The sequence below is a fragment of the Myotis lucifugus genome, unplaced genomic scaffold, assembly GCF_000147115.1.
Source record: "Myotis lucifugus unplaced genomic scaffold, Myoluc2.0 scaffold_45, whole genome shotgun sequence".
NCBI lineage: Eukaryota > Metazoa > Chordata > Mammalia > Chiroptera > Vespertilionidae > Myotis > Myotis lucifugus.
In genome coordinates this window covers 1078367-1100004 of record NW_005871093.1, presented here as the reverse complement: position 1 = coordinate 1100004, position 21638 = coordinate 1078367, and the positions used below count along the sequence as shown (strand labels likewise).

The 21638-nt window shown below is 37.7% G+C and overlaps 1 protein-coding gene across 1 annotated transcript in view; it reads right to left on the bottom strand.

Annotated features, from left to right (window-relative positions):
• Positions 1 to 21638, bottom strand: part of LOC102421459 (S-adenosyl-L-methionine-dependent tRNA 4-demethylwyosine synthase) — a 116869-nt gene that overhangs the window by 7585 nt on the left and 87646 nt on the right. The window contains exons 13-14 of the mRNA XM_006088280.3: positions 10757 to 10867; positions 3894 to 4061 (exon numbers count right to left, since the gene is read on the bottom strand). Coding sequence (XP_006088342.1) covers positions 3894 to 4061; positions 10757 to 10867 — 279 coding nt within the window. The remainder of the gene's footprint in view (positions 1 to 3893; positions 4062 to 10756; positions 10868 to 21638) is intronic.

The following is a 21638-nucleotide window of genomic DNA, read 5'->3' as shown; positions in this document are numbered from 1 at the left end:
ACCTACAAGGGAGTACCCATACGACTGTCAGCTGATTTCTCAACAGAAACTTTGCAGGCCAGAAGGGAGTGGCAAGAAATATTCAAAGTGATCAATGCCAAGAACCTACAACCAAGATTACTTTATCCAGCAAAGCTATCATTCAGAATTGAAGGTCAGATAAAGAGCTTCACAGATAAGTAAAAGCTAAAGGAGTTCATCACCACCAAACCAGTATTATATGAAATGCTGAAAGGTATCCTTTAAAAAGAGGAAGAAGAAGAAAAAGGTAAAAATACAAATTATGAACAACAAATACATATCTATCAACAAGTGAATCTAAAAATCAAGTGAATAAATAATCTGATGAACAGAATAAACTGGTGAATATAATAGAATCAGGGGCATAGAAAGGAAGTGGACTGACAATTCTTGGGGGGAAAGGGGTGTGGGGGGTGGAAAAAAATCATACACCTATGGATGAGGACGGGGGTGGGGGGGGATGGTAAGGGCAGAGGGTGGGGTGGGAACCGGGTGGAGGGGAGCTATGGGGGGAAAAAGAGGAACAACTGTAATAATCTGAACAATAAAGATTTAATTAAAAAAAGAGAAGAACCTGTTTATAAACCAAGTTAACAACTAACAATTTCATATCCTAGTTGAGAAAAATATTAAGTGTATAGGTTCCTGGATAAAGAATATTACAACATGCTGAGTTTAACTGACATCTGATTTTTAAATTTTTTTTATTATAGTTGGCACAAAATATTATATTAGTTTCAGGTATATAACATAGTGATTCAACATTTATATACCTGATGTGATCACGATAAGTCTAGTAACTATCTGTCACTGTGCAAACTTATTGCAATATTATTGACTATATTCCCTGTGCTGTAATGACATGTGATCTTTTTACCCAAAAGCTAAGAGCTTTAGGAGGGAAAATGCCAAACTAATGAAAGACTTTATCGATGAATCATGAGAAAATTTTTTCTCATAAGATCATTTTTTAAAATGGTGCCCCAAGGGCTCTTTGAACTCTAAAATTCAAGATGTGAAATCCATATTTCCCGTCATTTTCCCTCCCAAGACCGACTGCTCTTGAATGTTCTCTAGTGCTATGAAAGCAATCACTGTCAGCTCCGGTGCTGAACCTCAAAACTAGAGCCCTCCCTTCCCTGACCCCTCACATCCAAAATATGACCAGCCCCCATCAATTCTTCCTTAGCAGCATTTCTATCACCATGCCCTGACATGGCCCTAACACAGGCCCTCACTTCTGGGACTCAGCAACAGTCTTCCAATTCCAGTGTTTGCGGTTTCCAAATTCTGCAGACTGCTTGAGATTACTATGCCAACAGTAGAATAGAGCCCCATTATCTAGGACATATGGCCTAAATATCAAACCTCCATTCTAGAGGCTTTTCATGAACTAGTTCCATCATATGACTTCCATGCTATTTCCTGTCTCATTAACACCTACTTAAGCCTCAGGTCTCCTCATAAATGTCCTTTGCTCTGGGAAGATTTTCCAAATTGCCTGAGATTATGACAGTTCCTCTGCCACAGGACTTCACTGTACCATGAACTTGCCCAACAGGAGCATATTATAGTTGCTTCAGAAGTTACCTCCCTCATCCTACTCAAACTTGCCAAGACTGCTCACTTTGTGAATATATACCCGGCCAGGGCTTCTCACAGTTCTAGATGCTAGAATTCTAAGACAAAGGTTCCAGCAAACAGCCATCTTCTCTCTATGGCTTCACGTGGCCTTTTCTTAGTGTGTACACAAGGTTGGGTTGGGAGGCTGGGGGTGGGCATGCTCTAGTGTCTCTTCATATAAGAAAACCAATCCTGTCAGATTAGAGTCCCACCTCTATGGCTTCCTTTAGCATTAATTACTTTCTTAGAGGCCCCGTCTCAAATACAGCTACACTAAGGGGTCAGGACTTCAACCCATGAATTTTGAAATGACATAAACATTGTCTATAACAGTAGGCGACCCTTAAATTAGCCATCAGGAGGAGAACCAAGATGGTGGCATAGGTAAATGCCTGTACTTGTTGCCTCCCACAACCACATCAAAATTACAACTAAAATACAGAACAACTATCATCCAGAACCACAGGAAAGCTGGCTGAGTGGAAGTACTACAACTAGAGAGGTAAAGAAGAAAGCACACTGAGACTGGTAGGAGGTACGGAAGCGTGGAACAGGCTGGTCTGGCACCCCAGTGTGCCACTTTTTTAACTGGGACAATATCAAGTATAACAACATTCACATTATAGGTGTTTCAGAAGGATAAGAGAAAGAGGGAGATATTGAAAACCTAATTATAGAAATAATGATGGAAAACTTCCCCAACCTGTTGAAGGAAACAGACACAAAAGTCCAGGAAGCACATAGAGTCCCAAACAAGATGAACCCAAGGAGGCCCACCCCAAGATATGTCATAATTACAATATCAAAGGTTAAAGACAAAGAGAGAATCTTAAAAGTAACAAGAGAAAAGCATTAGTTATGTACAAGGGAGCTCCCATAGACTATCAACTGATTCTGCAACAAAAACTTTGCAGGCCAGAGAGAATGGCATAAAACATTCAAAGTGATGAAAAGCAAGTACCTACAACCAAGATTACTCTAACCAGAAGGCTATCATTTAGAGTAAGACAGATAAAGGGTTTCCCAGATAAAAGAACACTAAAGGACATGAGTTCATCACCACCAAACCAGTATGACAGTAGCCCACCCTTGACCTTTACTAATTTTTTGGTATTAATCGACCTTTATGGTGATATAATTCACATACCATAAAATTCAGCCTTTTAAAGTATACAATTCAGTAGCATAGTCATGAACATGTGCAAACAACACCACCATATAATTCAAGAACACTCTCATCACCCCAAAAAGAAATCCCATAGATATCAGCAATCACTTCCCAATCTGTTCTTCCCCTAGTCCCTGGCAACCACCAATCTACTTCCTATCTTTATGGGTTTACCTATTCTGAACATTTTCTATAAATGAAATCATACAATATGTGGCCTTTTGTGTCAGACTTTTTTCACCTACTACAGTGTTTTCAAGGTTCATCCATGTCTACTACTTTAAAAAAGCATTTTTAATGGAGAATTTGAATTAGAAACTAGGCAGAATAGTATACTAGTAAACCTCTACGTATCCATCATCTAGCCTCAATAACCCCAACCCATCCACACATCACATACCTTGCCTGAAATGAATTCCAGATACTATATTGTTTCTGTGTAAATATTTCCATAAGGACATTTTATAATAGCTGTTCTAACACTTAGCCTCCTGATCAGTTTTCCTTATTTTAATGGCCTACGTCTATGAAGAGCTGAATTTTTCCTTTGCTAGGCATTATTTACTTAAGAAATACACTGGATTTATACATTCTGCCTAATAAAAGCACTGAAGGGGAAAAATTGAAAGAGTTATGAACCAAAATCTCAGAGAAATTTCTCCACAGGCCAAGATTCAAAGTGATCTAAAATATGATAAATACCTCAATATTTCTTCTGACAGTCAGAAACACTCATATGGAGGTTGTTTACTTTTTAGTTTTCCCTCGTCATCCCGGAAAAGGCCTAGAAGTTTATTACAAGCGGGTTTTGCTCTTGTTTTTTAGCATGCACCAATTACAATCCAGAAAGCACTTCAAATGCCTATGTGAGGACTAAATACAAAGTAATTTCACACAAAAGAAGAGCATTTATGAACCCAACAGAAAGACTTTAGGGTTTTTTAAATTATTATTTTAGGAAAGGTAGCAAACAAGCAGATATTCACTGTTATAAGGTGAGGGGAAAATTAAGAGGAAAGAGAAGAAAGGGAGAAGTAAAGGATAAGGGTGGCAGAAGAATTCATATTCAAATTACTCTTACCTTTTTGTGAGCAATTAGGAGGCAATTGGAATGTTCATGTTCACAAGCAATTTCATAGTCAGGGATCAGATCCACCAATTCACGGACAAAGCGTACCACTTCCTCATGCCAGGGCACGTTGGCCATGGTAAGACTGCTTGCTGAACTCTCTCCACAGTAGGTAACACCCTGTGGAGACATTACAATAGTTAGAGACAATTACAGACCTGTTTAAATGTCATAGAGAAAATTTCAGAGCTAGAAAGGCTTCTAGAATTCATCCAAATCAATCCCATCTGTATTTTAAAGTGAAGAAAGTGATACAACGATGATAAAATTCTTGGGAACTAATACAAGGAGTTAGTGACAAGGACAGCACTGGTGCTCCCGGGCTGATCGATGTTTTCACTCTATGACAGTGCTGGTGCTTGGGTACCTGTGCTTTGTGTCATGTATGACAATATTATTTGAACCAACAACGTATCTTTCCATTCAGATTCATCTGGGATCTATAATAGATTAATTCTCAGGGATGACAGTCCCCTAGAATAATAAGGCAGGCATAGTTGACACCCATAAAAATTCACTGAACAATTTATTCACTGGGAAAATAAAATGAACTCCCATTTTACGGTACAGTTTAGATTAGAGGTTGGTAAATTTTATGTTAAAGGCTGGATAGGGATCCCATTATTATTATTATTTATTCTTTAAAGACATCACTTTGTAATGCATTTTGTACACACACACACTCATGCCAAATAGGAAATACTTATGTGGATGTGTATACATGCATTTAAGCACACCTACATGTATCTCACCTCTATAGAAATTCTTATTCAGTGAGATAACTTTGGTTCTGTTTTGAACTCTACCTGACAGCCCAGTCATATAAAATCCAAAAATTTCATAGCTAAGTTCTCTACTTGGTAGATTACATAATGATAAATAATTCATTTTTAAATATTGGATATCTTAACTTTGTAGGCTCTTCAAATACCCCAGAATCAAACTTTCTTGACAAATGGAATATTCTAGATATGCTACTACTAAGTAGGGAATACTGAAATAAAAAACATGCACCACATACACACCTCTCTCTCTCTCTCTCTCTCTCTCTCTCTCTCTCTCTCTCACACACACACACACACACACACACACACACACACACACACACACCAGTCATTAAAGGGGGTAGAATGACATTAAATGAAAAACCCACAAATGAACTCTGAAGAGTGACCCTGACCCTACAGATGGCAGAGCCAGGGACTTGGCTGAAAACTCAGACGAGCTCTGCAGAACGCTCTGTTCCAGATGGCTGTGCAAGAAGATTGCTGGTCTACTAGACTGAGATGACCTTTGCTGGACGCAAACCTTAGGTGACCCAGCTTAGTTCTAGCAAACAAGAGAATCTTCTCTATTAGCCCAATAATTTATTGAATTCATTAAACTGAGTCTGAGTTGTCGGTGAATTAAAAAAGCAAGTAGTTTTAAAAAATCTTTAAGAAAGCATGGCTGAAAAATTATGCTAAACATACCTGAATGTATAAAAACCATGAAAATGATTTATTGATAGATAAAATTGGTCACAAAAACAAACTTCACTTCAATTTAAATACTGTTAATGATGCATGAATTATATGAACAGCCATGTATGGAACAGTTATTTCAAAGGAATTTATTTTTAATATTTAAAAAGCTAGTTCATTGAAGCAGAGGTTTTTAGATAAGATCTTATATTCATGACAATGGCTTTGGAAAATGTTTAATATTTCTTATTCAGCAATAATAAATCATGAAATATTAAGGAGATATTTGGCTTGGAAATGAAATTAGAGAATGAATGCCACACAGCTCATTATTATGCCTCCACATAATGTTTCTCCACACATTCGCATGATGCTTTATAGCACTTTCCAAAGCACTTTCACATAAAAGTTCTCTTTTAGCCAAACCAAATCTGCTGGGGTCGGCAGTACGGGTAGCTTGAACCAACCACAGAGCCTGAGCCTTCACCATGACAGAAATGCTTCGGGCAGAAACCGGTTTCAGTGAACTGGTCTGTGAAGTCACTTTCGGGAACCCCTGAGCCCTCACCAGTATAGCTCCTAATGCCTCACTCTGTGGTGCTCTCTGCCTTGGCTTCTTCACTTCTTCCAAACTCTGGTCTACCAGTGACTTGTGCTGACTTTATTCCTGGTCACACTTAACCCTGAACTATCTAAAACCACTATCAGTTTCCCTCATATCATGGCTATCTGCCACCTTCTCACTCACCTCCACACCCCACACCCTCCCCATTTATTACCAACATCACGTGTTTCCTCACAACTTTGAAAAAAGAACAACCTTAAGAAAACAGATGGGCACAATGCGGCAACTGGAAAGTAGTCATTCACTCCAGAATCTACAGGTTGAGGAGTAACAAGCAGACCCAAAGCAAGTTCCCAAAGAACAGGACCATCTGTACATCTTCACGTTTGTAGTGAGAAGCATAGCCCACACCATGACCTTAGCACTTTTCTGATGGATTTCTCTGCTCTAGGAGATGGGGGGCATCAGGTCTTTTTTTACTGGCTGCTTGGAAAGTTTACCTAGGGATTCAAGGTATGCGGGTGAGCAGTATTTTGGCAGCTTGCTATTCTAATTAAACTGACTGGGTGTCTAAAGACTCCTGATCCTGTTTTTGTTCCCTACAGTTTGATGAGAAATGTCTTTATGACATTCTGCAGCATGATACCCAAATCATGTCATTCCTATATCCTGAAAATGCTTCAACAGTCCCCTCCCCCCGCAAAAACAAACAAACAGCCCAAGCTTCTCAACATGGCTTTGAGGCCTTCTTATTGGACCGTCTCACTCAGCATCCAGTCTTCACCTGCCTAAATCCTCCATCATCTCTTCAATCTCCAGTCAGGAAACTCTACCTTATCTGACCTCAATGTCATCATATCTTGTGCATGTCCCTTACCAGATAACTGGGATAATATGTCAAAATTCTGAGCCTATTCTTCTCTGGACCCCCAACCACTCTATGCTGAATGACCTAAAGATCTAACAAATTCTTCTTTGATAAGAAACCCCAGAACTCTTTTCTGATCTAATATAAGATTTCATTCATATTACTCAGAACTTGTCTACTCTTTAACGATCATGAACCAACTGATAAACACCAGTTAGGTATTACCATGTACATGAACAACTGGTACTATTCCTTATCTTCACAGAAAGAGTGAGGCTATGCTAACCCATTTGTTTTGCAAGATGCATTCTGCAAGAATTGAGTTCTTATAGACAGTTACAGTGCAAAGGGTAAGAGAGTCTTGTATCATTTGACAGCAAATAATTACTGGGTACTTACTATTCTCAAGGTACAATGCCAGTAGAGAATACAAAGGCAATATTTCATTTATAAATAGTGTTATAAAAGTTTTTCAATGAGACAGATGTTTGTAACATGAAACACATTTTCACAAACAAGCAAGCCAATAATGATGGTTAAGATTCTCAGGTTAGCAAAGAAAGGCCTATTTAAGCCTAACAAAGCTAAAATGTACGTTAATTTACCTGAGGATATAATAGAAAAACTATTTTACAAGACTAACACTGAAAGAAAAGAGGAAATCAATGTAATAAATAGCTTCTATTGATTTAGTTTAAATAAATGTGCTTAACGGAAAGTGAGTTAAACATTTACTGAATCCAGGCATACCCATTACCCCAATGAATTTCTCAAAACAAAGCTATTACATTGCTACTATTATTCTAATTTTAATCTTGAGGAAGTTTAGACTCAAGGAAGATAGTAACCTGTCCCAGCTCCTTCAGCACCTTTCAGGAATGTATCAAAGCTGTGCTCTTCTCTCTTCCCCACTTGATACACCAGTGTGTGCAGACTCTGAAGGACTCTGGCACCCACCACATACACACACATCCAGGACATACAGACAAAGGATATGAACAGTACTGTGTTTGCTTCTGCAGAGAGCCCCAGGCATATCACTAACCCAGGGTCAATTGGCACTATCCATTTCACATATTCAGAGCCTTTTTGTGACCTGGAGGCACTATTAAATTTTACCATCAACCCCTTTTGAGGGATAGGTCCTGGAAAACTTTTTCACCAACAGCATAGGTAAGGGATAAATCTCCAAGTGCCATTCTGTGTCAGTGGGTAAATTTTGTCCTAATTCAGCCTTCAACTGAAGTTAAAAGCGCCTAGTCTTCTGTGCTTTAAACCCAAGTCCTGTCTCTGCCAGAGCTGCCCTCCACACTTATATGATCTGGGGCCTATTTGAACCTACATGTGGTTCAAATTTAATAAGGCCAACATAGAACACATGAAATTACTTCCCAAACTTACCTCCTTCCTTGCCTGGGTCTTTCCATCTCAGTAAACTGTTCCACATCCACACAACTGTTTAAGCTAAAAATCCAGTGCTATTATTGATTCCTTTTGTTCTTTCACTCCCTACATATCATCTAGCAATAAGTTCTGTTGGTTCTACTTCCAAAATTTATCCTAAATGCGGCTACATTTCTCCAACATATATTACCAATGACCTTCCCCAATCCATCACATGTCTTGTTTGAATTCAGCAATAGCTTTGTAACTGGTCTGCCTACTTCTACTATTGCCTTCTATACTCTCTTTATGACAGCAGCAAGGTGTTGTTTTACAATCATAAATCAGACACATGATTCTCCAGCTTTAGAAGTACACCTAGTATAAAGAAAAGCGTACCATGAAATTTGGTATAAAATCCAATTCTCTTATCCTTGCTTGAAAGACCTAACAGAATCCGGCCCCAGTCCACTTCTCTGACTCATCTTCTGTCACTGTCAACTCCAGCCGCCCCACAGAGATCACATAGGACCTCCATATACTATCTCTGCCATTTGCTCGAACGTTCTAACCCCAAGCCTTTGCATATTGTGTTGCTTCTTAGTATTTAGATACCAGTTTTAAAAAAGTCATCTTCTCAGAAAAGCCTTCTGGCTTATAATATCTAGAACAGCCAAACACAATATCTAGCAAAACAATATATGCATTTACCCTTTGATACATCAACCCACTTATAGGAATCCATCCCAAAGAAACACTGGCAAAGCCCTGGTTGGAATGGCTCAATTGGTTGGAGCTTCACAGGTTCGATTCCCGATCAGGGCACATAGGTTCGATCCCTGGTCAGGGGTACATACAGGAGGCAGCCAATTTATGTATTTCTCTCACATTGCTGTTTCTTTCTTTCTCTCTCTCTCTCTCTCTCTCTCTCTCTCTCTCTCTCTCTCTCTCCCTTGCTCCCTCTCTAGAATAAAAAAAAATAAATATACCCAATAAATAAATGAAATACTGGCAAAACCATGACACAGATAACCAGACATTACGTGTCTCTTCCTGGAAGTACACAATACCACCAATGAAATAATCTTGAAATGCAAACACACACACAAGAATCTGATCAATCTTCTCTTTTCTTATTTTATTTTATTGTTTCCATCTCCATTTATCACCTAGATAAATCAATCTTCTCTTGATCTAACTACCAATCCACAGGAAATATAGAAAACATAGGAAAATACAATCAGCAGAATCTAGAATATAAATATGGGGAACAAGCCAGGATAAATACTTTCTTCAACAAAATAAATTACAAAGGGGAAAAACATATGGAAGAGAAATTAGATTAAAAGAAATTTAAGAGAAAAATAATGCATTTACAATGAATGGCCCAGATTTAAAAATACCGTTGAGCATCGCCCTATGAACCAGGAGGTCACAGTTCCATTCCAGTCAGGGCATGAGCCCGACTTGCGGGCTCCATCCCCAGTGTGGGGCATGCAGGAAGCAGCTGATCAATGATTTTCTCTCATCATTGATGTTTCTATCTCTCTCTCCCTTTCCCTTCCTCTCTGAAATCAATAAAAATATATATACATAAAAAATATTGTGTTAAAAATACTGTTGAAATAATTGGCCCAGTTTGAAACCTTATATGTTCTAATACTTAAAATTATGTTAAAGTTGTTTAGTTATGAGAACAGTATTCTGAATAAGTGTTTAAAATGAGTATACATCTTTTAGAGTTATATATTTTAACAGTTATGAATCAATGATATAATGTGGGGGTTTGCTTCTAAATAATATGGTAAAGTGAGAAAATGGGTAAGAATATAGCTGAAACATGAGTTAACAATTTTGGAAGCTGGGTGACGGACAAATGGAGTAAATTAAACCAGTATCTCCACTTCTCATATGTTTGAAATTTTCCATAATTGAAATTTATTTAAAAGCCAACCAATCATTCAGCATATTAATGTTACTACAGTTGACCCTTGCAGGCTTGAACTGCACAGGTCCAATTATCGACACATTTTTCTCAATAAATACTACAAATGTATTTTCTCATCCTTATGATTTTCTTAATAAAGTTTTCTTTCCTCTAGCTTATTTTATTGTAAGAATATAGTATATAACATATATTACATATATCTTAGTCAATTGTTTATATTATTAATAAGGCTCTGGTCTTAGTAGGCTATTGGTAGTTAAGCTTATGGGAAGTCAAAAGTTATACATGAATTTTCAAGTGTGCTCCTAACCTCGCATTGTTCACCAGTCAACTATATGTAGTTTCTTATTATTCAGTTTGTGATGACTGTCTACCTCTCACTAAAATAATATTTTTGTGAGAACTAATGCTTAGTTTTTACTGCTACTATCCCCAGTGACTAGAACAGTGCCTGGTTCCTGATTAATATTTCTGAATGAATACATAAAACATCTGGGACCTCCCATAGAGTCTAAAAAAATGTTAACTCTAGGATGATTAACAAAGCATCGCAGGAAGACGGTACAGCAGTGGCCAGCAGGGGCTTACCTTCACTTCGATGAAGTCAGGATGCCCTAGAGACACCAGCTCAGCATAGGCTTGGAGTTCATCCACATTCCATGCTTTAACTAGAGTCAGTCTGTAGACAGTACGCTGTTGCTAAAACAAAGGAAAAGCCAACTTTGTTTTTACTAGTATCTCTGTAGAAGTTACACCTAGGAAGACTTTCAAATTTCTTCAAACCATAGAGAACCCAGGTAAGGTGAAATCCAGCATGAACTTCTATAAACTTATATCTTTTTGAAAAATGTATAAACAAAGTTATAAGATTCCCATAAGCCTTACAAAAGCAAAGATACTAGCATATTTCTTTTCTTTCACTCACAATATCTAACAATATTAGGCACCCAATAGGTTCTTGACAAAGATACATTGGATGAGATTTAGTAAAGAACAATAAGTTGACCACATAGTTTTAGATTGTCAAAAAATTAGATTAAGGAGAAGTAGCCAGTTACCAAATAAAAAGAAAAAAAAAATGAGCAGCTTTCCTGGCATAGAGTGTGGATATTTATATTTTTTTAAGTATGGTGTGAGACAGGGATTCTTTCTCTTCTATGTGGAACTGAACCAGCGTTAAACGTTGAATAATTCGTTCTCTACTCCATGATTTGTAACGTCTGCTTGTTGTAATCAAGTTTTCATATATTCATGGATGTTTCTGAACTTTCTACTCTGTGATATTAGTTTTTCTATCTTGTCACAGTACCACACTAAGTAACTATAGCTTTATAATAAGACTTGATATTTAGCACAAACAACCTCTCTTTGTTCTTCAAAATTGTTTTTCTTCAAAATTATCTTGCTTATTCTTAGCCCCTTAATTTTTTTTCATATTTACTTTAGCACTAGAGGCCTGGTGCATGAATTCATGCACAGATGGGGTCCCTCGGCCTGGCCGGCGATCGAGGCCTATCAAGGGGCCGGCCAGACAGCTGGGTGGAGGGATCCTGGGAGGTTGGCTGGCCCCCACATCGGGGCCCCGGGGGAAGGACTGGGGGAGGTTGGCCAGCGGTGGTGGGGGGAGGGGCCATGGGAGGTTGGCCAGTGGGGGAAGGAGGGCTGGGGGAGGTTGGCCAGCTGGGAGGAAGGGCCGTGGGAGTGCACTGACCACCAGGGGGCAGCTCCTGCATTGAGCATCTGCCCCCTGGTGGTCAGTGCACATCATAGCAACTGGTTGACTGGTTGTTCCAGTTGTTTGGTCGTAAGGGTTGCTTAGGCTTTTATATCTATAGATTACACACACACACCTTTCCTTTTCCTTGCATTCTCATGTTGTAAATTTCTGTGTTAGCATGTTAGTAGTTCTCAGGGCACTGGTCGTTTTTGCACTGTGAAATCTGTGCTGTTCAATATGCCAGTAGAGCCATCTCTTCCAACCTCCCCCTCCAAAGGATGGAGAAATACTGCTCTGTATTACTCCTTTGCTTTCTGAAGTGTAAGTATATATATACTTACACTTTTTAAATTCTCACCCTAACTTTTTAAATTCTCGCCCTAACCGGTTTGGCTCAGTGGATAGAGCGTCGGCCTGTGGACTGAAGGGTCCCAGGTTCGATTCCGGTCAAGGGCATGTACCTTGGTTGTGGGCACATCCCCAGTAGGGGGTGTGCAGGAGGCAGCTGATCGATGTTTCTCTCTCATCGATGTTTCTAACTCTCTATCCCTCTCCCTTCCTCTCTGTAAAAAATCAATAAAATATTTTAAAAATTCTCAAGGGGTATTTTTTCTGCTGTAGAGTGTTTGCATACAATCTCTTACTTACCCTGTTGGCTGCTAATGCACCTAGCATGTTTTGTCTGTGCATTTTGCACTTCACAGCTTTCTCTTGTGGTTTTTCAAGCAATGGACTTAAGTATCCCTTTGACCATATGTCCATTAGATACATTATAATATAGAGTTGTGTGTGTGTATTTATGTATTTATATAAAATATATGTGTGATTTCACCCTCCTCCTACTCCTTCACAAAGGCAATATCTTCCTGCATATTGACCACGTTTCCAGGAGGATGTCAAGCCCTTCTTTTCTTTTTGCTATTGGAAGTAACTTATGGAAGTGCATGAATCTTCAAACTAACTCTGGCCACACTCTGTCTCATATTCTTGCTGATATGCATGGTCTTCTGAGGCTCTGCTGAACCTTAGGCAAATATTTTCCCACTTCCTTTACTAAGTTTCTAGTCTTTGAGCAGGAGAATTTTGTTTAAGGCACCTGCAATGATGTATAGTTGAGATCAGGCATGTCAAGTGACTGATAAACTGATCCAATCTCATCCCAAGAGTCAAAAAAATTAAAAGATACGTGTGTATGTATATATGTTTTCTGATCCCACAGTTTTTGTTGTATTTCCTTGCAAGCCTTTTTTTCTGTATATATATATATATGTGTGTGTGTGTGTGTGTGTGTGTGTGTGCCATTAATACTATGATGCATGTACAATTTTGTTTTATTTTGTTTTTAGCTTTTTAAAAATGTAACACTATTATATTAAAATTACCTTTCATCATTAAATATTCTTCTAAAGTAGTTATTCTCCATGGGAACAAGGAAGCAAGCAAACAAAAACCACATCCCCTCCCCCCTCTGTACTCCTCTCTGAGAATCTCATCTGCATGAGCTCTTCTTTTGTTAGGAGTGTGTTCCTTTGCTGTGTTGGACTGCACATCACTATTTTGAAATGTCATCTTCAGTGCTAGTTCAATAGTGATATCATAAATCGTGTAGCCATTTCTTGGGATTGAACATCTTGAGACCTTATAATATATCATTATTATAAATAAAGCTGGAACAAGCATTCTTATTCATCAGTATTTGTCCACAATTTTAATTATTTCCAAAGGTTAAATTTTTCCAAAAGCAATAATTGGGTCAATAGATTTGAATATTTTTTAGATTCTATTTTTTTTTTTAGATTCTTTAATCATGTTGCCATGTTACTTTCTAAAATGTTTGTACTGAACTATGCTTTTACCATCAGTGAATTAGTATGTCTTTCTTGCTAACTCTAGGCAGCACTGAATATTGCTATTAAAAAAAAAAATCTGTGCCAATTAGATAAGCCAAAGCAGTACCTCATTACTGCTTCAATTTGCATTTCTTTTTTTTTTAAATATATTTTATTGATTTTTTACAGAGAGGAAGGGAGAGAGATAGAGAGTTAGAAACATCAATGAGAGAGAAACATCGATCAGCCGCCTCCTGCACATCTCCCACTGGGGATGTGCCCGCAACCCAGGTACATGCCCTTGACCGGAATCGAACCCGGGACCCTTCAGTCCGCAGGCCGACGCTCCATCCACTGAGCCAAACCGGTCTCGGCAATTTGCATTTCTTTGATTACTAATAACTTGGTGCCATATTTTAGAAGACCATTTTACCTTGGTTTGACATAACCTCAACTCAAGTTCATCTTCAGTTGCAACTATCAAGATAAATCATTGAAATGAAGAGCTGTAGTCCTGGGATAAACTAACATTATCCAGAATGTGTAGCTTTGAAAGCTGTCTAATTAGAAGCAACACAATTCTAACTCATAACTATATATTTTTAACTACTTATTATAAATTTTTAAAACACCCAAGAGAAGAAATAATTCCTGTGTAACCATAATTTTAGCTTTGACAGCTGTCAGCATTCTACATTTCTTATTTTATCCATCTTCTTACATTTTTTTTTTTTTTTGGTGTAGGGAAGACATTGGAATATTTCAAGTTAAATAACAAACAATATCATTTTATCCATGAATACTTGTGTATATAATATATATGAGGACCTTTAAAATTTGAATGCCTCCCCCCAGCACTTTGCATATAGGTTTTTTTAAATAGGATTTATTATTAGAGAATATCATATATACAGAAAAGTGCACAGACCTTAAATGAACAGCTTGGTGAATTACTACAATTGTAATCTCTTCAAGAATTTCCCTTCCAGAATTAATTCTAAGTAATTCATCAAAAATGTGAGCAAAGATATGCATAGGTTTTCACAATGATATTAAACAATAGACAAGAAAATAATGTCAAATCCACTTTATGACAGACTATGCGCCAATTAAACTTGATGTAATAGAATACTTACACAAAGAATCGCAATATAGTTCTCAGTGAAAAAATCAATAACCTAAATAAGCTTCTACTTTAGGGAAGTAGAGAACAAGAGCAATTTAAGCCTATACCAAGTAAAAAAAAATAATAATAAAAATTAGAGCTGAAAGTAACAGAAAACCAGTAGAGAAAAATCAACAAAATCAAAACCTTGTTCTTTGAAGAAAAAAAATCAAATTGACAAATCTCTACTGAGGCTAACCAAGAAAAGAGAGAGAAGATATAATTTATCAATATTAAAAATAAAAAGAGGGATCTCATCACTACTGATCCCTGGACAATAAAATGATAATAAAGGAATACTAAAAACAACACTATGCCAAGAAATTTTGAAAACATAGGTAAAAAAAACCAAATTCCTTAAACACAAAATACACACAAGAAGAAACATTTCATCTGGATGGGCATATATATATGAAACTGAATCAATAGTTAATAACCTCCCAAAACAGAAAGCAGCAAACCCAGATGGGTTCTACCAAACATTTAAAAAATAAATGACATCAACCTACCACAATCTCTTCCAGATAACAGAAGCAGAGGGAATACTTCTCAACTCACTCTCTGAGGCTAACATTACTCTAATGCCAAAAGCAGATAAAGGCATTTTAAAAAAGAAAAAATATATCTTTCATAAGCATAGATTTTCTTTAAATCCTCAATTTATAAATAAATTGGATCCAATGATGTATAAAAATAATATAAACGTGCTCACCAATTGAGATTTATTTCAGGTATTCAAAACTGGTTCAATATTCAAAAAATTACTCAACATCACATATCAATAGACTAGTGTAGAAAAATCATGTCTCATATCATCATATGAATTGATGCAGAAAAGCATTTGACAAATGCCAACACTTTTTCATGATAAATTTCTCAGCAAACTAGGAATTAGAGGAATTTCCTTAACATTATAAAAAAATACTTATAGAAAATCCTCAGCTAATATCACACTTAATTGTGAAAAACTGAATACTTTCTCCCTCAGATTGGGAATTAGGCAAGGATGCCCCCTCTTACCACTCCTATTGAACATGGTACCCAGAAGATTTAACTAGTACAACAAGAAAAGAAAAAAAGTATAAAAGTTGGAAAAAAGAAATAAAGCTGTTTTTCTTTGCAAATGACATGATATATAGGAAATCTCAAAAAAATGACAAAAGAACTTCTAGAACTATTATGTGAGTAGAGCAAGATCAGGATACAAGGTTAATAAACAAAAATATTTTTTTAAATACCATACAATAACACCAAAAATTAAAATACTCATATATAATCTAACAAAACTACGTGTAAGTTCTATATGTAAAAAAAAAATGATATAGCTCTCATTAAAGAAAATCTAAATAATTAATACTTCATGTTCATGAATTGGAAGACTCAATACTGTTAAGATGCCACTTCTTCCCAACTTGATCTACAGATTCAATACAATCTCAGCCAAAATCTCAGCAAACTAGTTTGTAGATAAGGGACAAACTGACTGTAAGGTTTATATGGAATGGTTACAGACTTACAATAGCCAATACTATACTGTAGAAGAACAAAGTTGGAGGATTCACATGACTGATTTTCAGGGCTTATAATAAAGCTATAGTAATTAAGACAAAATATTGGTGAAAGAAGATGCTTAGATGAATGGAATAGCCAAGAAATGCACCATATAAATATTGTCAACTGGTCTTTTGACAAAGGAGTAAAGGCAATTCAACATTTTGTCCTTTCAACAAAATGGTGGTAGAACCTTTGGACATCATCCTATATAATAAAACCTTAATATACAAATTGACCAAATGGCGGAACAACCAGTCGCTATGTCACACACTGACAATCAGGGGGCAGGCGCTCAACACAGGAGCTGCCCCCTGGTGGTCAGTGTCCTCCCACGGGGGGGTGGGGGGAGCCAGGTTTACAGCTGGTGAGCGCAGCGGCAGTGGCGGGAGCCTTTCCCGCCTCCGCTGCAGGCGGGCAGTAAGGAGCAAGGGGTCCTGGACTGCAAGAGCCCCGGACTACGAGAGGGATGTCTGACTGCCGGCTTAGGCCTGATCCCCAGGGGAGCGGGCCTAAGCCGGCAGGCAGACATCCCCCGAGAGGTCCTGAACAGTGAGAGGGCACAGGCCGGGCTGAGGGACCCTCCCACCCCAGTGCACGATTTTCATGCACCAGGCCTCTAGTATTAAATAAACAAACAAACCTAGATACAGACCTTATAGCTCTTACAAAAATTAACTAAAAGAAATCATAAACCTAAATGTAAAGTACAAAACTATAAAACTTCTAGAAGAAAACACAAAAGAAAATCTAAGTGAACTTGGAAATAAGTTCATAGATCCAATAACAAAAGCATAATTCATAAAAGAAAAAAACTGGTATGTTTGACTTTATTAATTCTAAAAACTTCTGTTCTGAGAAAGATACTGTTAAGAGAATATAAGATACACAAAAAAAGAAAGAATTCATTGACATGGACAACAGTATGGTGATTGCTGGAGGGGGCAGGATGGGTGGAAGTAGAAGAGGGTATATAGAGGATAAATGCTGATGAAAAAATAAAATAAAATAAAGGGAAAGAAAGAGAGAATATATTTGCAAAACATACATCTGATAAAGATTTTATATCCAAAAGATACAAAGAACTCTTGAAAGTCTACAATTAAAAAAGAAACCAATTAAGAAATGGGCAAAAGGTCTGAACACACAACTCAAGAAAAAAGATACACGGATGGCAAATATGCATATTAAAAGATGCTCAACATCATTTACCATTAGAGAACTGCACATTAAAACAAGATGGCACTGTGTGACTGTTAGAATGGATGAAACTAAACAACTAACAATACAAAATGCTGATGAGGATGCAGTACAACAGGAACTCTCCACTGCTAGGGGAAATGCAAAATACTACATCCATTTTTGAAAACAGTTTGTTATAAAGTTAAACATAGATGTATCATCAACACAGCCATGGCACTCCTAAGTAGTATTTACTCAACTAATTTGAAACTTATATTCACCCAAAAGCCTGCACACAAATGTTTACAGCAGCTATACTCATAATCACTCAAAACTGGAAGCAACCAAAATGCCCTTCCGCAAGCAAACAGATAATCTGTGTTCCACTCATACAAATATTATTAGTGATAAAAAGAAATGAGGTATCAAGCCATGAAAAGACATGGAACCTTAAATGCATACATGTAAGCAGAAAAAAAGAGTCTGAAAATGCTATATGATTCCAATGATAGGACATACTGGAAAATGCAAAACTATAGAGAGTAAAAAGGTCAGTGGTTGCCAGGGATTTGGGCGGAGATGTGGAAACTTGAACAGGTGATGCACAAGAGATTTTTTAGGGCAGTGAAACTGTTTTAAATGATACTATCATAGTAGATACAAGGCACTATGCACTAACCAAAACCAGAGAACTTTACTGGACAATGAGAACCTTAATGTATACAAACTTAAGCTCTGTGGTCTTCTTCCCCAAAACCCATAACCACAGTCAAATCATGAGAAAAACATCAGACAAAAACCAGGTGAGAGATATTCTACAAAGTACCTGACCAGTATTCCTCAAAACTGTCAAGGCATCAAAAACAAGGGAAGTTGGGAAAAAGAACCGCCAAGAGAAGCCTACTGAGACGAGACTACTGAATGTAATGTGGCACCCTGGAAGGGATCCTGGAACAGAAAAACAAAATCTGAATGAAGTATGAATTTAATGCATCAACATTGGTTCATTAATTAAAACAAACATACCACAGAAATGTAAAATGTTAATAATAGAGGAAAACTGGAGGGGGAAGGAACTCTCTGTACTGTCTTTGCAATTTTCCTATAAACCTAAAAGTGTTCTAAAATACAAGTTCATTTAAAAAATTAAAACATGTTCAACTGTTTATAATAAACAAATGGAACTATCAATCAGGAAATGCTTAAATAAATGATGAAATAACCATAATATAAGGTGCAGCTATTTAAAAGAATGAGGTAAATTTATTTGTATTCAAACAGAAAGAAGTACAAAATCTATAATAATAAAAGCATAATATGCTAATTAGGCCAGACAGCCAAACGACCTTCCAGACATCCTTCCGGACGTCCTTCTGGATGACCTTCCGGACGAAGCTGAGGCTGCGAGGGCCGAGGCAAGCCGCCACAGCTGTGAGGGCCGAGCCCCTTGCACGAATTTCGGGCATTGGGCCTCTAGTATATTGATAAACAAAAAAAGCAACCTGTGCAGTACAGGGGTGGGCAAAAGTAGGGGTATAGTTGAATTCAAGTATAGTTTACATAAAAGAAACATGTCAATGAAGGTAATTCCTAAAGTAAACAGAGATCCTTTTGGGAAGTAACATTTAAGGGGAAAGGGGGTAGGGGCTCAAACAGGGCAGTTTTAGTTTTTATACTTCTGTACTTTATATGAGAGTAAATTTGACAAAGTAATTCTTTTCTTAAAACAACAGATTATAAAACATATACAGTATGATGCCTATAAATAAATATACACACACACACACACACACACACACACATACACATAAGGTTAAAAGAGCATTCAGCATGTATTGCTTTTATAATTAGGGGAGAACCCAAGAAACAGAAGACAAACATCATCTAGCAACTATGAAAAGTGTGAATTAAAAGTAAAAGTGAATTCTTCCTGGGGAAGAGTTGTTAGAGAATAGCAGGGCTGATAGGAGCAGGGAGAGGAGGAGAGCAAGCCTGCGAAGGCAGCTCAGTGAGACTGCAGAACCAGTCTAAACTGGCCCTGTCCTCTTCCTAAGGCAGTGGTTCTCAACCTTCCTAATGCCGCCACCCTTTAATACAGTTCCTCATGTTGTGGTGACCCCCAATTTCATTGTTACAAATTGAACATAATTAAAGCATAGTGATTAATCACAAAAACAATATGTGATTATATATGTGTTTTCCGCTGGTCTTAGGCGACCCCTGTGAAAGGGTCGTTCGACCCCCAAAGGGGTCGCGACCCACAGGTTGAGAACCGCTGTCCTAAGGAGACACTAAGTTGTTTTTCAGAGATAACAGAACAACGCCACAAATCAAGCAGCCGGACAGTCAGTCATGCACTAGAGTAAGAATTCGTCCTAGAATAACATTTCAATGTCATCGGGTAGAAAGCCACCCTGTACTAGTACTACATACTAAACACCCTCCCCCCACAAATTCAAACATGGGACGCACGAAACACCATGATCCCCTAGTGCCTATGCACTGAGCTCTCTTCATGCTGAAATAACGGAACTCTATAGCATATGCATAACTTCCCGCATCTTCTTTAAATGTAACTCCAAATCCTCGGTGGGGTAGACAGATTTGAGTCTTGCCTCCTATTTCCATGCCTGTGAAATTCACAATAAAAGCTTTTTCTTTTCTCAAAAACCAAGACTATAGTATGTTCCTACACACTTTGTGCAATGACCCCTTGCTTGGTAACAAGTGTCACTCATTTAGATTCCAAGGTGCCAACAAAACCACCAACCAGTGAGTGTGTCTAGGAGACACATTCAGTTAGAAAACAGGAAACAGAATTCAGGAGGGGAAACGGAAGGGCTGAGGGAAAAGGGAGAGGAAAGATCAAGAATGAAACCTGAGGACTAAAACTTGGGAAACACTTCCATTAAGAGGATGGAAGAAAAAGCTTAAAGGAGGAGAAGGCGGCAAAGAACAAGAAAGAAAATGAGAAGAGTGCAATGTCCTTAGAAACCACAGGAGGAGAGTTTGAACAGTACTCGTTACTAATTAAAGATTTGTAAGATGTTATCAATATTCTCTGTTCAATGACTTCCTTTGTCCTTTTATTTAATGAACACAGTATTTATTTAATGAGCACAGTATTTAGAAGGGATTTCACTGATTCACTAAAATTCCCGACTTCAATCTAAATTTTCCTTTAAGCACTAAATTCTTCAAACTTGACTTTTTCTACTACAAGAATTTTTAGAATATAATCTTTACCTATGGTAAAGAAACCACTGTATTCAAAATACAACTCCATTTTGGCTCACTTGGTTGGGCATCATCCAGTGCATCAAAAGGTTGCCAGTTCAATTCTATAGTCAGGGCACATGCCCAGGTTGCGGGCTTCGACAGGGGGCAGCCAATAGATGTTTCACTCTCACGTAGATGCTTCTCTCTCTCTCTAAAATGCAACTCCACTAACTGGGACCATCTAAAAAGATGAGTGGGATATGGTTTTGTGGGCTGTATTTCTCTACTTTCCTCTCGAGATTTTTATAAAGAGTTAAATTCTGGAAAATAATGTGGTCTCCAGGCTTCTGTCCTTAGTCCCTACCAGCTACTACCCCTAGAAACTGGCAACCAGGAGTCCAAAAATAATCACTGCCTTTCCCCTGGGGAAAATGGGGAAGATGCACTTGAATGGGGTTCTAAGTATACAAGTGGACCTACAACTGCAGGATTCTCCAGTGTCTTCAGTGACTACCAGATATGTTCAAAGTATATAAGTCAAAATATGGCAATTTTTCCATCATGAGCCAGGAATAGGAAAAAATAAAAATGCTCCTTATGGTAATATAAAATGAAGGCTTCCTTCAGTTGCTGAACTGAGCCTCCCAACATCTTAAGATACGAGTTAAGAGGAAGATAACCAATATATCCCTCCACCCCCACTCAGATTTTTAATACAGGCCTAGAGGTTTGTGTTTGTTTGTGTGTGTGTTTTTTTTTTGGGGGGGGGGGCATTTTATTTTAACAATCTCCAAATCTAGAAGATAT